The 13,240-nt window shown below is 37.8% G+C and overlaps 2 protein-coding genes across 2 annotated transcripts; both read left to right on the top strand.

Annotated features, from left to right (window-relative positions):
• Positions 1 to 574: 574 nt before the first annotated feature.
• cav2 (caveolin 2) lies at positions 575 to 4,578 on the top strand. The gene is made up of 3 exons (XM_079603680.1): positions 575 to 810; positions 1,356 to 1,543; positions 3,483 to 4,578. The coding sequence occupies exons 1-3, from the start codon at positions 658 to 660 to the stop codon at positions 3,631 to 3,633; spliced, it is 492 nt and encodes a 163-aa protein (XP_079459806.1). The 5' UTR covers positions 575 to 657; the 3' UTR covers positions 3,634 to 4,578.
• Positions 4,579 to 5,487: 909 nt separating this feature from the next.
• On the top strand, positions 5,488 to 12,788 carry cav1 (caveolin 1). The gene is made up of 3 exons (XM_079603784.1): positions 5,488 to 5,762; positions 6,377 to 6,544; positions 10,536 to 12,788. The coding sequence occupies exons 1-3, from the start codon at positions 5,727 to 5,729 to the stop codon at positions 10,875 to 10,877; spliced, it is 546 nt and encodes a 181-aa protein (XP_079459910.1). The 5' UTR covers positions 5,488 to 5,726; the 3' UTR covers positions 10,878 to 12,788.
• Positions 12,789 to 13,240: the final 452 nt, after the last annotated feature.

The following is a 13,240-nucleotide window of genomic DNA, read 5'->3' on the forward strand; positions in this document are numbered from 1 at the left end:
CCTTGGTTTTAAAACGGTACAGTTTATGCTTAACATCAATAACTGTGTGTTGACAGTCTGTTAGATGGCTAAGCTCCAGAAAATCAATGTTGCTTTCAATGGATTTTTGACAGTTCAGCATAAAAGGGTTCTTCAGGACAATATGATTATAAAGAACTTTTAGGCATATATGTTTTAATAACCTTGGCTTTAAAGAACAAAAAATGCCTCCTCCAAGAATCCAGTGAAGCTTAATGATTAATGAAGATCAAGACTGAGGGAGATAAACATTTAGCAATGCCCTAAAGTAAAAATAAACTTCATATGAATGAATGAATGAATGAATGAAACGGGTGAGGAAAAAAATACTTCAAATAGCGACCTATTGGCTACTCTAGAGGAAATAACAATAACAATCTGTTAACATTCCTTGAATTCTGTTTCAATAAACAATGTTTTGAGATAAGGACGGCTAGACAGGGATTCATTCCTAAAAAGGTTACTTATCGTTGTTCCTCATTTGTTTGGAGCAGTGAATTGAGCGCCGTTTGTGTGTTTTGTCTGCGCGTGAACGCGTCTTCCGTGAGGGGCGTGGACGCGTCCTGTCTCGAGCGCACAGTGCGCGTACAGCAGGCGCGACAGACAGCAGCGCGCGCCTCGCACCTCCAAAACAAAAAAATGGGACTTGAAAAAGAAAAATCGGAGACCAGTGTCATTATGGATGAGGATGAGTTCAATAGATCGATTGAACCTATAATTGGAAAAAAAACGAAAGTGTATTCAGATGTAGTAGCGGACAGAGATCCTAAAGATATTAACTCGCACTTAAAGGTAGGTGACAACTTAATGCGAGAGATTTTACTATCACTTATTTTATTAATACTTACTAATAAACATCGTTATAGCCTACAACTGACTAAACATCGTTGATGTAAGAATTGATAACGTGTTTATTACGGTTTGATCTGAAGTTCTTTTAACTTACCGCCATTCACGTGCATTCTTTTTTCTTTTTTCTTTTTTAGAATGATTCTATGTTTGAATAAGTGTATGTTGCACATGTGCAATAATCTTTTCTTTTCTTTCTTTTTTCAGTTTTGAGTAGCTACTTGGCATGGCTGTTTTGCATACTCCATTAATATAGAAATAAAATAGACTTTAATTTTATTTTGATGGCAAAGTTACTTATAGTTAACAGAATGTTCAAAAGGGACCATCAAAATAAAGTGTTACATAGATTTTCAGCAACACTGATCTCTTGGTCTTTAAATGTGTGTAGTTAAAATGAAGTGTGACATTTTCTACATTATTTTGGTCTAATTTAGTAGTTGAGTTTGAGCACTGTTGATTTCCATGTTTTATGCTTGATTCCACAGGTTAGTTTTGAAGACATCATTGCTGAGCCGATCTCCACGCACAGCTTTGACAGAGTGTGGATCGGCAGTCATGCTGTGTTCGAGCTGGTGAAATACGTCTTCTACCGGATCCTCACCACGTTTCTGGCTATTCCCTTGGCATTTATTGCGGGGATTGTTTTCGGGATCCTCAGCTGTATACATATTTGGTATGAAAAGACTTCTTGTTGGGGAAGGCTGTTGGCTCTCTGTTGTATTTTCCACAGCCCAATTGCAAAATATATGCCATGGCCACTTCCCACTTAGATAAAGACTTGCATTTGACAAAATTGAAGAAATACCACAGAGAAAGTCTTGCATACTGGTTTTGTGCAGCACAGGTGGGCCTGCATTTTCACATATGGTGGAAAAATCCACACATAACTCTCATTGGATTGTTAACATTCTAGTCAAGGGGTTTTCTCCGACTTCTTAGGGGTTTGACACATGCAAGCAGAAACTTGGCAAAGCTTGGTGCTTGACCCTTGTGCAGTTTAGATCAACAGCTCTTTCAGGGTCAGTGTTCCTGAGGTGCATATATTAGCACACTTTACAACCTAGAGTAGCAGAGTGACCCCATTAGCTTAGGAATGAGTCGTGCTGACAAATTTGCCAGAGAAGATCAATGTCAAGATGTAGCTCATTAAGGATGAAGAGAAAACTACTTTAAATTTTGCATGTCTAATGTGCTATAGTGGGCGACACCTTAAATTGTGGGGTTTGTTGGATACATGTGTCTTTTCTAAATGTTTGTACTTATAATTTTAGCCTGGTAGATGCTAAAACAGGTGAAAAAAATATCATCCCAGAATATCATAAAGAAGGGTCAGTAAGTAACCACCTAGCATCTACCCAGAATTCCCTATACCAACCACCTAGTACACCTTTTTGTACAGATTTTGTCAATTTAAGGTGTCACAGACATGAATGATGCTTCAAATTGTGCAGCTTGTTGAGGAATGTTTACTTTTCCAAAACTCCTATCAACCATCTATCTATCAACACCCTAGCAACCACCTAGAACATCGAGTACAATGCTAAGAACCTCAACGACCACATAACAACATAGCAACACCCTAACATCCACCTACATCACCAAGCCTGCTAACTACCACAGGATCTTAGCAGCTGCAAAGCAACACCCCAACAAGCACTTAGAACATCAACTACAATGCTAAAAACCTCACAGAGCCTCAACAACCACATAACAACATAAGCAACACCCTAACAACCACCTAGATCGCCAAGCATAGTGGTAAAACCCACAGGACCTCAGCAGCTACAAAGCAACACCCTAACAACCACATAGCTTGCCACGCATAGTGCTAAAAAAAACACATAGAACCTTAGCAATCACCTAGATAGCCAAGTATAATGAAAAGAACATTAGAAACAGCAATACAATGTCATAGCAACACCTAGACCCCCATAAAAAAACAGATAAAAACCACCCAGAACCTTAGAAACACCCTAGCAACCATATAGAACGTCAAAGATAGTGCAAAAAATCAGGCAGAATATTGGCAAACACATAGCAATGTTTTAGCAACCATCTAGAACACCAAGCATAGTGCTAAAATAACATAGAACTGTAGCAACAGCATAGCAACACCCTAGCAACCACCCAAAATAGTGCTAAAACCACACAGAACTATAGCAACTGCATAGCAACACCCTAGCAAACACCCACAACATTGAGGATGTGAGTTTTGCATAGGTGAGGCACCACTCACAATTTATTCAAGATTTTTTTGCAAAAATGTGGTTAATTATAAATTAGGTTAATCTTATAAATAAGAAGATTGTTACAAAAAATAAGATATTAGACCTGTGCTGTAGATGGAAACACGCTTTATATATTCTCTCATCTCTTATTAATCCCTTACAGATGGCCAGTGACAGATCTTGCATATGTTTTTAATGTCAACAATATCAAAGGTGATGATTTAATGGAACCATCTGAAACGAAGAATAATGCTTTGCACACTTTCCAGGGTACATTTGTACTCCAGAACAAAGCGAATGGAACTCGTTCACCTTGATTTGAATGATTATTATATAAGCCCTATATGTCAGCACACATTATGATGAGTTATTTTCCATCTGCAGGGTGGTGATGCCAATGATCCATGGTTGCATGATGACACTGCCCTCCATCCACGTGATCTGGACCAGCTTGATGGACACGTTTATAGGGCCTTTCTTCTTCAGCATTGGACGGTGCTTGTCATCCATCAATATCAAGACTGTGCAAAACTGAGCAAGTCTGTCCAAATCTAACTCCGCATAGAAGTGTTGCAGAATCTTTCTGTCGTATTCTTTTGGCCTCCTTTTTGAGGGTTATTAGCTGAAGGATAAGTTTCCCTTGACTTCTGAAGCAAAGAGAAGAGAAATAACTTTTCTTTCATTTCAGTAGACAATTGCAATATTCATTCCATTTTTTAGCCACTGACATGTTAACCTCGTAATGGGCGGTGTCAGTGCTGAGATGCTTTTTCAAAATTGTTATGTAAGCTTTTTTGTTATAATGCAAGACTTTTCGAAGATTTTATTGTGATGATTGAGATTTCAATACTACTGCAATGTATGACATTGCAATAAGCGCATGATGTGCTTGTAAGGAAAAAATTATGCAACTACTTCCAATAGGGTTGTAGTGTTGTGCGATTTATTTCTGGGTTAATATTTATATTGTTTGGAGTTGATAGATTTTTATCAACAAGAGTAAATTAGATGATTTGATGAAATTTCAGTGTACAAACTATTTATGATTTTCAGGTACATTCCTATTATAGAGAGCATTCTATACAAATATCACATGGTTTCTTCTGTATGGATGACTTCTTTTTGTAATGATAAAATAGAGCCCAAATGGCGATTAGTTTGACTTGCAAAGCCACATTGGACATGCTGTTTGCCATTGATTGTGCTTTGTTAGTGGCTCCGCAGAGTAAATGGAATATTTGACTGTGCAATGGAACATTAGAGGCTCAGGTGCCGTTTCCTCACCCCTGTTGAATGATCTCATGTAGCAAACATGCTGAATACAGCTCAGCTTATGAAAGACAGAACTAAATGCCTTTCAGTTCACAAATAAAAATATTTTTGGAAGTTGAATGGGCTGTTTTCTTTGCTGAGCGATTATTAAATGTCTCAATCTACATTCTGATTTTGTAGAATAATAAAAATTTATGAGGATTTTTTGTAATTCATGGAGACTTTTATTTAATATAAAGTAGTAATTAATTAAAATCATTATATAAAGGTTTAAACATTTAAAACATGCTACTTTTTTACCTGAACAACAGTGACCTTTGGCCGCTATCTCGTCATTGTTTGCATATTTTGCATTGCCTGCACATCCCAGCACCTGAACTAGATACACAAATATTAGGTACAATAAATGGACACTAAAAGATGTATAGATACGTAAAGTAAACGATAGAAAAGTTATAGCCTGATAAGTATCATAGTTACAAATATGAGAAAAAAACAAGATTAAACAGGTGCATTTTTGTTGAAAACATTCCAAACTAAAGTGCAAGTTTTGCCTTGAGGTGTATTTTGGTATGCAAACTGACCTTAGAGTCACATTTTCAGGTTTATATACATTTCAAGTCAAGAATGAATTTCTTTACAGAGCTAAAACTTTAAACTAAAACTCTCAATAGGTTTAAAAAACATAAGATGCACCTCATGCATAAGTAGGCTATGTAGAGTTGTGAAATAGTAACATGGCTACTTTGGTGAAATATGGTTTGTTTACCATTTGATTTTGGTCACTACACAATCCCCATAGGCTACTTCTGAATTCAGGTTGATTAGGACACCTTTTACAATCCTTTCAATTGCAAAAAGTGTCCTAATCACCATTAATTCCACCCAATTTGTGTTGCTTTAGTTGTTAAGGCTACCCTTGCTCTAACGTGGAGAAATAGTGCGAGTGGATGTTTACACGACCGTGCAGGAAAATATGGTACAGTGCCCAAATATACCTCCCATTTGGGAAAAATCACGTCAAAATATCCAACCACTAATACTGCGTAGTTCTGTGAGTGGCAGGCTAATGGAAGGTTTCATTCATTTGAACACACACAGCATGTCCTCGGTGACTGAGAGAAACTCCCACAGATGCCATGAGAGGTTGAAGGAGAGATAAAAACATTCAATAGATAAAGTTTTTATGGGACTTCAGTTGGCAAAAAAGAGGGCTGTTGTAAGGAAGAGGACTCCCCAAAGTCTGCAATCTCCCCACGCCTCCCACACTGCTTCCTCTGTAAGCTACTGATTGTCTCGTTTCCACACACACTCATCTGATCGCACTTCAGTCACTCACAGGACACTGAGGACAGCATGACTAGCGGATACAAGGACGGGACACCTGAAGAGGTAAGAATGACAACTATTTTACCTCGGACTTTTTTATGTTTGATGAAAATTCATTGTGCAACTTATTACTCAAACACTTTTAGGGGTTTATCACGAAGGCGGTGTGCTGGCACTTGCTCCATTTGTTTTCGCGCATGTTGGATAATGTGAGGTCTTATCTTTTACTGGCAGGTATTTGTTCGGCAAGCCTCCCTTGTTTACTTTGTGCACACTTTGTGCAAACACAATTTGATGGAATACGAATATTAGGCTAGGTAAACTGCTCCCTATCCATAGGTGGAATAATGTGCAAGTTCGCAGCGCATGTTGACGGAGCGCAATGCAATTTTTTTTAATTCAGAATAACTAATATATTTAAAGCACGTCCTAAAAGTTTGATATTTCAGTTGTGAATGTATTTATTTTATATATTTTTGCTGCGGAATAAGAGCAACGCACGCGCGGCGTGTAAAATGGCGCCGCCCTGCGGTGGGTCGCTTTACTGTGTTCCAGAGGGGTGTGGTGCTTCATTTCTATCCGCTTAAAACCATCCCATGCCAGGGCTGTGCTGAGTTGCGCCCCAGTCTCCCCTCCACGCTCATGAACTTCATTTTCTGTTTTCTTTGGAACCGCAGGAATACGCTCACTCACCGTTCATCAGGAAACAGGGGAATATTTACAAACCAAATAATAAAGAAATGGATAACGACAGCATCAACGAAAAGACACTTCGGGATGTCCACACCAAGGAGATTGACCTGGTCAACCGGGACCCAAAACATTTAAATGACGATGTGGTGAAGGTAGGTCATTCACTTCACTTTTTCTGCGTTTTGCAACTTTTTTTCTTTGGCCAGTCACTTTAAATGCATGTACAATTAGTACAATGTAACATGAAACAACTGCATGTAACTTTTCATACGCACTTATTTTAGTATATATTATAATTAATGTATTATATAATGTAATTTATTAATAATTATTTGTATTTTATATATATATAATATTTATTAAATGTTATGTTTTGTTATATTAAACTTAATAAAGCGTCTTCAAAGAGCATTACAGTTTATGCATATCCTAATAGTTTGGCATTATAACTCAACAGAAAGGTTGGCTTCATAACAAAGGCGATGAGTCACTGGTCAGTCCGTCACGGTGGCACTGGAAACAATTATTGCAAGCAGCTGCTGTCTTTCAAATCCTGTTATAGAACTTGCAAAACCTTAAATTTACTTTTAAACGCACTTGCATTCAGTCTCACCTGGACTCTACTATATTATACTGATGTGCTGGTGTCCCTACCAGGCTTCCTTAGGTGTTTTGGAGCAGCAGTTGATTTCTAAGCTGGTCATACCAGTAGTCAAATTAGTTCTAGACCAGCTTTAAGATCCACAGCTACCAGCTTAAGCTGGATTTTCCATCAGGGTGGAAACAATTATCACTGGAGCAGCTGTCTCTTCAATGTGAAATGTTGGGACTGTGGCACAAGTTTGTGAAATCCATGTATGCAATAATAGCCCGTTGCTCTCATTTGGACGGGCATGATGCTGTGGTAACTCCCATGCGGTGACGAGCTGTCAAAGTAAGGTCTTTTTTTTTTATAGAGGAAATATTAACAGTTTCCTGTTTTTGAGCAAAGACTGCACACCTAACATTCTTAGTGAACATTTTCCTGGGCGTGGGACGATGCCTTGCATAGCAACTTTCCCTGAAAGAAAAGTCGACTGGGTCACCTGATGATACACTCAGCTTTCAAAAAATGACCCCCCTGCATCCATCTCCGCCCTTTCGCATTATTTTTTCGCATTTCTTTTCCCCTCCTACGTCCCACCACAACATGACACTGAGTCACATCCCTGAGGACACATGCAGTTGAAAGCCTCTTATGATTTGACTGAAAATTGAATCCAGAGAACACCGAAAGCAAGTTTTCTGTTTATAATTTGCTGTTTTCTTGGAATTATGGGATTGCTGTCACAAGGGCTCATTTTGTGCTCACAGTCCTTTTATTTTGTCCTTAAAAGGGGTTGAGCACCCGCAGGGGTCTTGCGTAGGAGAGCGTAGCAGGGAATTCCCATCTCCATTTTTACAAATTCTCTGTGCACGCACACACACACACACACACATCCCTCTCCACACATGGGCGTTCCTCCAGACTCGTGGTTCAAGTGCACTCCCACAGACATCCACATCAAAGATCCTTGTGTGCAGAAACACATGTGTAGCTTTCCTTTAGAACAGAATATTTTCCTCTCATAAAAGTGCATTCTTTTAATAGCACGCTGGAGCAGGATTCCACGTGGGAATCTGGCCAGAGCACAGTCTAGTGACCTCCGCGTAGTCATCACGAATGCACGAGATTATGCTCGTAGTATACAGTGTTTGCAGAAGGACTATAAATCCTGGCTGACCAATATGAAAACCTTCCATAGCTAATACAGTTACAGTACCAAGGCTTTGGTGGGTTTGTTAGTCACTGCACACGAATTTGCAATTTGAAATGAATCACAGGCTGTTGCCGTCGTGATCGAGGATTTAGAAAAAATAAACAAGATAGCTATTATTGTTTTTAATTTAAACCGGTGTGGATTGCACAACTTTTGTTGTCTGTCCAAATTCAATATTTTGATGCATGTGGAGGACTACCGGTACTTAAAAATAAATCTTTATTTATTTATTTATAAACATTAATTAAAAAACATATTAATTGATATGTTCATATTTAATTACACATTTATATATGTAATTAAATATGTCTGTTTATTTGTCAGCTTGAAATATGATTTATTTGTATTTTTATTAAATTTTATGCATTTTAAATATATATATATATATATATATATATATATATATATATATATATATATATATATATATACACACACATACACACACAAATATATATTTTTATATAGCTGCATTTTTAAACAGTTCATTAAATAAACAGAAACTTTTTTATTTACATTTTTATTTATTTCATTTTGTTCATTTTAAATATCAAGTAAACCGTTTTAATGTGATTTATTTAAATTATTTATTATTGAAAAATTTATTTTATTGGGTTCATTCCATTTAAAAAGTAATGATCAGTGATCAGTCCTACTCCTCCATAAACTGCAGTGTGCACTGGTGATTTATTAACTATGTGGACGCGGGTCTTATATAATCACAAGCCCCCAGATCTGAAGAATGCAAGTTGATTCTTCTGTCAGTGCAGTGAGGGTGTTATCAGGGAACACTGTGCAGTCGGCTCAAGAACTGTTTATTTTAACGTTGTTGAAAGTCATAGTTGTAATATTCAAGTAATGGAAACTATGTGTCCAGCCAATTGGGATATACTGTAGATAAATGAATGGGGAGGATTGGCTTTTATAAGACTGTATAATTTGGTATTTTGTTGCCAACTTGAGCCATGATGGTTTCAAGCCCTCAGACAAGTAGTAATTTATCATTTTACTCTTACAGGAACTTCAATTTACTCGAAAGTCGAAACACTCTTCTATTTTGTCCAAACCTTGTGAGCCTAGCAGTCTTTTTAGCTAATCTTAACCAGTCAGCCTTCTTTGGTCAACCAGCTTTTCTTTTCTTTTTTTAGCTAGTGATCTAAGGCTATGCTGTTTAAACTAGCACACATAGTCTAAAGTGGTTAAGTTGCCTACATTTCAGTTAGCAAAAGTCATTTTCAGATGTTATCAGTTAAAAGATCACCAAATGTGTGTATGTCTGTTTTGTTGACTAGTTATTCTGATTCAAATAGGAGTTCTTAAATAAATATTAGCTTTATCTTGACTTTCGTGTTTGACCGTGAAGGACGGTGTGTGTTTTGTGTGTGCTTTTTCCCTGTATAATCAAAAATGTCACAACTGAAATAAACACGTCTGTATTTAAAAGAAAGTGTACTGCTATACAGTAGATGGTGTGAGGTTTGCCAGCGCTGAGAAGATCTGAACCAAGCTTTCCAGGGCTTATTAAATGAGTTTTACATTTACATGTCTTCTTCTCCAAATGTTAGTGTTTGGTGTCAGGCACTATCTAATCCAATCTGTGGTTGATGCAGGAGGTTTAGAGTAAGGTGGCTCGGGCATGAACCAGGCCGTACCAGTGTGAGTGAACCAGAGCAGGGTGCTGGACAGTGTAGAGATGCTGTCTATGAGGAATGTGGAGATGGATGAAGAGGGGGAGGAGGAATTGTGCTGGATTTCTTAATGTCAGCCCACTCCATATGGATGAAAACATGGCAGAAATACTCATAACTTTCATAGTAATTTAGTCATCCTAAAAAAAATTATATAACATAGTTAAAATAGATAGATAGATAGACGGACAGATATGACAGCCAGACAGACATATATATAGAAAGATAGATAGATAGACAGACTGATAGATAGAAAGACATATATGACAGATAGACAGACAGACAGACAGACAGACAGACAGACAGACAGACAGACAGATAGATAGATAGATAGATAGATAGATAGATAGATAGATAGATAGATAGATAGATAGATAGATAGATAGACAGACAGATAGATAGATAGATAGATAGATAGAGAGATAGATAGATAGATAGATAGATAGATAGATAGATAGATAGATAGATAGATAGATAGATAGATAGATAGATAGATAGATAGATAGATAGATAGATAGATAGATAGATAGATAGATAGATTCATTTGTAATCATTTTTGAAATAGTAAAAATAGTAATAGAAAAATTATTTCTACTTCCTGAAGATCATTTATAATCCACCAGAGGGCAGAATTCTGAAATCCCTTTCATCTCCAGGTGGACTTCGAGGACGTGATCGCTGAGCCTGCCGGCACCTACAGCTTCGACGGCGTGTGGAAAGCGAGCTTCACCACCTTCACGGTAACAAAGTACTGGTGCTACAGGCTGCTGACGGCCCTGGTGGGCATCCCGCTCGCCCTGGTGTGGGGCATCTTCTTCGCCATCCTCTCCTTCATCCACATCTGGGCCGTGGTGCCCTGCGTGAAGAGCTACCTAATCGAGATCCACTGTGTCAGCCGAGTCTACTCCATCTGTGTGCACACCTTCTGCGACCCTCTGTTCGAAGCCATGGGGAAGTGCTTCAGCAGCGTGCGGGTCACCACCATCAAAGTGGTGTAGGGACAGGGAGAAGGAAAAGAGCCAGAGGGATCGGGTGGGATGGGGGAAACCAATGTCCAAAGCAGGGAGATAAGTCACATGATAAACCTATAATAAAGGGTGTGCGAAATAAACGTGAACAGAGATGGAGGGTTGCACGTTAGATAAGACTCTCTTTTCAGCGTATTTATGAGCTTTGTCTCCTCTCGGCTTTGGATTCCTTGGGGTGTAGGGGACGTGTGTGGTAAAAAACATTTTTTTTTTTGGTAATTTGTTAGAATTTATCAACGTAGGAATACCGTTTTACCCTGACTTTTAAAGGGACAGTTCATGCAAAAATGCAAATTCTGTTATTATTTACTTACCCTCATGTCATTTCTCGCCCGTCAAGCTCCAAAAACACCATAAAAGTGATCCGCATGACTTGTTCTGTTTCATATCATTCATATGACTTCGGGAAACTTGAATAATAGCGCACATGACCACTTTTATGGTACTTTATTGGTGCTTTTGTTGGTGATTTTTGTCCTTTTTGGAGCTTAACAATGGCCACTCTCATTATAGAGAATATCATAAATATATATAAATATAAAAAAATGTGAAATATATAAAAATACATATTTTAAGGTCCAGTCGCATTAGCAATTGGATTTCAACCGTGAAAATTTGCCGAACAGAAAATGTGACCGTACTTTTATCGTGAAATATTTCGCAAACTTTCCACTTTGTATCCCACAGATACATTACAGGTATATATATTTGGAAATGACTTGAGGTTAAGTAAATAATGACAGAATTTTCATTTTGGGGTGAACTATCCCTTTAAGATTTGCCTGCTGGGACGAGGCTGTGAATTTTTTTTTTTTTTTTTTTTTTTGGTCCCCTATCGTTCATTGACATGTCCACTTAAGTCTGTCCAAAATAGTTCCTTATATAGAAGATTCGAATAGTTTTGCTATGTTCATTCTTCCATTTGGGTACCATCACCCTTTTTTTGCCATCACTGGGTTTATGTAATGATTGTAATCCAAACGTTTTTTGTTTGTTTTTGAGAGAGGGTTCGGGGAAACGGAACGAATATTAGAGAAAAAAGTAGGCATGGCCCTGCTGACGTTAAGACTGCCCGTCACACTGCATGTTGCCACTAAATATGGTGGATGGCCCGAACACGGAGCAAAAGAGGTGCCCTCACTGAACCCTTTGCCAACTCAGCATATACTAACAAAGAGACTGTTCCTGGCTCTGACACGTTACGCTTCAAACATCGGTCATCATGTCAACAGCTTTTTGAGTGGCAGAGAATGTCTTTACAACTTCCAGAGACACATCATGTGAATCTATCAACTATAGGACACAAAGCTAGCGAGGTTGTGAGGATTGAACTTTTTTTAACACTAAAGCACATTACCACAGCCTTAACGTATACTTAAACTTTATTTGCAGTCTTTGAAGATGAAGAATTAGTTTTTTTTGCATTTTTTTAAATGTTTCTGCAGTACGAAGTGACATTTGGTTTGGAATTTTGTCCCGTAAACAAACCTGTCTGCTTCTCTGTTAATTCACTGTCAGTCAGACACACACACACACACACACACACACACACACACACTGGCAAAGACTGGCAGCAAACCAAAGTTTCCAGCATCAAAGGCTGCTGCTAAAGTGGGGTTTATATAGTATTTTGTACTGACATTATGCTCACTTCTGTCACCTTTTGTCTACCCGCTTTGACTTGGTCACCTCTTTGTCTACCTGCTGTCTTAGTATCTATTGCGATGCATTTGCTTCAATGAGTCTGCCTCTGTACATGAGATCTTATTTTTATTCATATTTTTTATATGAAAACTGAAATTCTCTTTCCTTGCTTTTACTGTAAAATCACATAATGCTGTGCACATTAAAGAAAATGTAATATAAAACAAGTTGATTTCATTTGTCTGGTTCATTCAGCGTCTTTATTTACATGGACGGTTGCACTGCCACAGGCTTTGCTTTCTTGTAATGAAAAAGTTTTTGATTAAATGGCTTTGATTTCATTTTAGGACTTTGTTTAAAGCCCCTTTGGGTTGCTTTAACCTCTCTGTGGTCATTTTAAGGCTTTCTTTATTTGTTTACAAAACAAGTCCTTGAACCCACGGCAATTAATATTGAAGTATTTAAGAGAAGCCAAAAATAAGCACGTAAGCTCAGGGTTACTAAAATAAAGTGGGGAGAAATAAATCAGTGCTTATTCATTTTCATGTGCCTCTAGTGAATATTTGGACTGAACCTCAAAACGTTTATTTTTCTTTTGTAATGCATTTTAGTGGCACATGGATCCTCTATAATAATACTAAACACTTTTACCTTTTATAGTACTGTAGACAATATCAGAATTATTTTAG

Source organism: Phoxinus phoxinus, assembly GCF_949152265.1.
Source record: "Phoxinus phoxinus genome assembly, chromosome: 25".
NCBI lineage: Eukaryota > Metazoa > Chordata > Actinopteri > Cypriniformes > Leuciscidae > Phoxinus > Phoxinus phoxinus.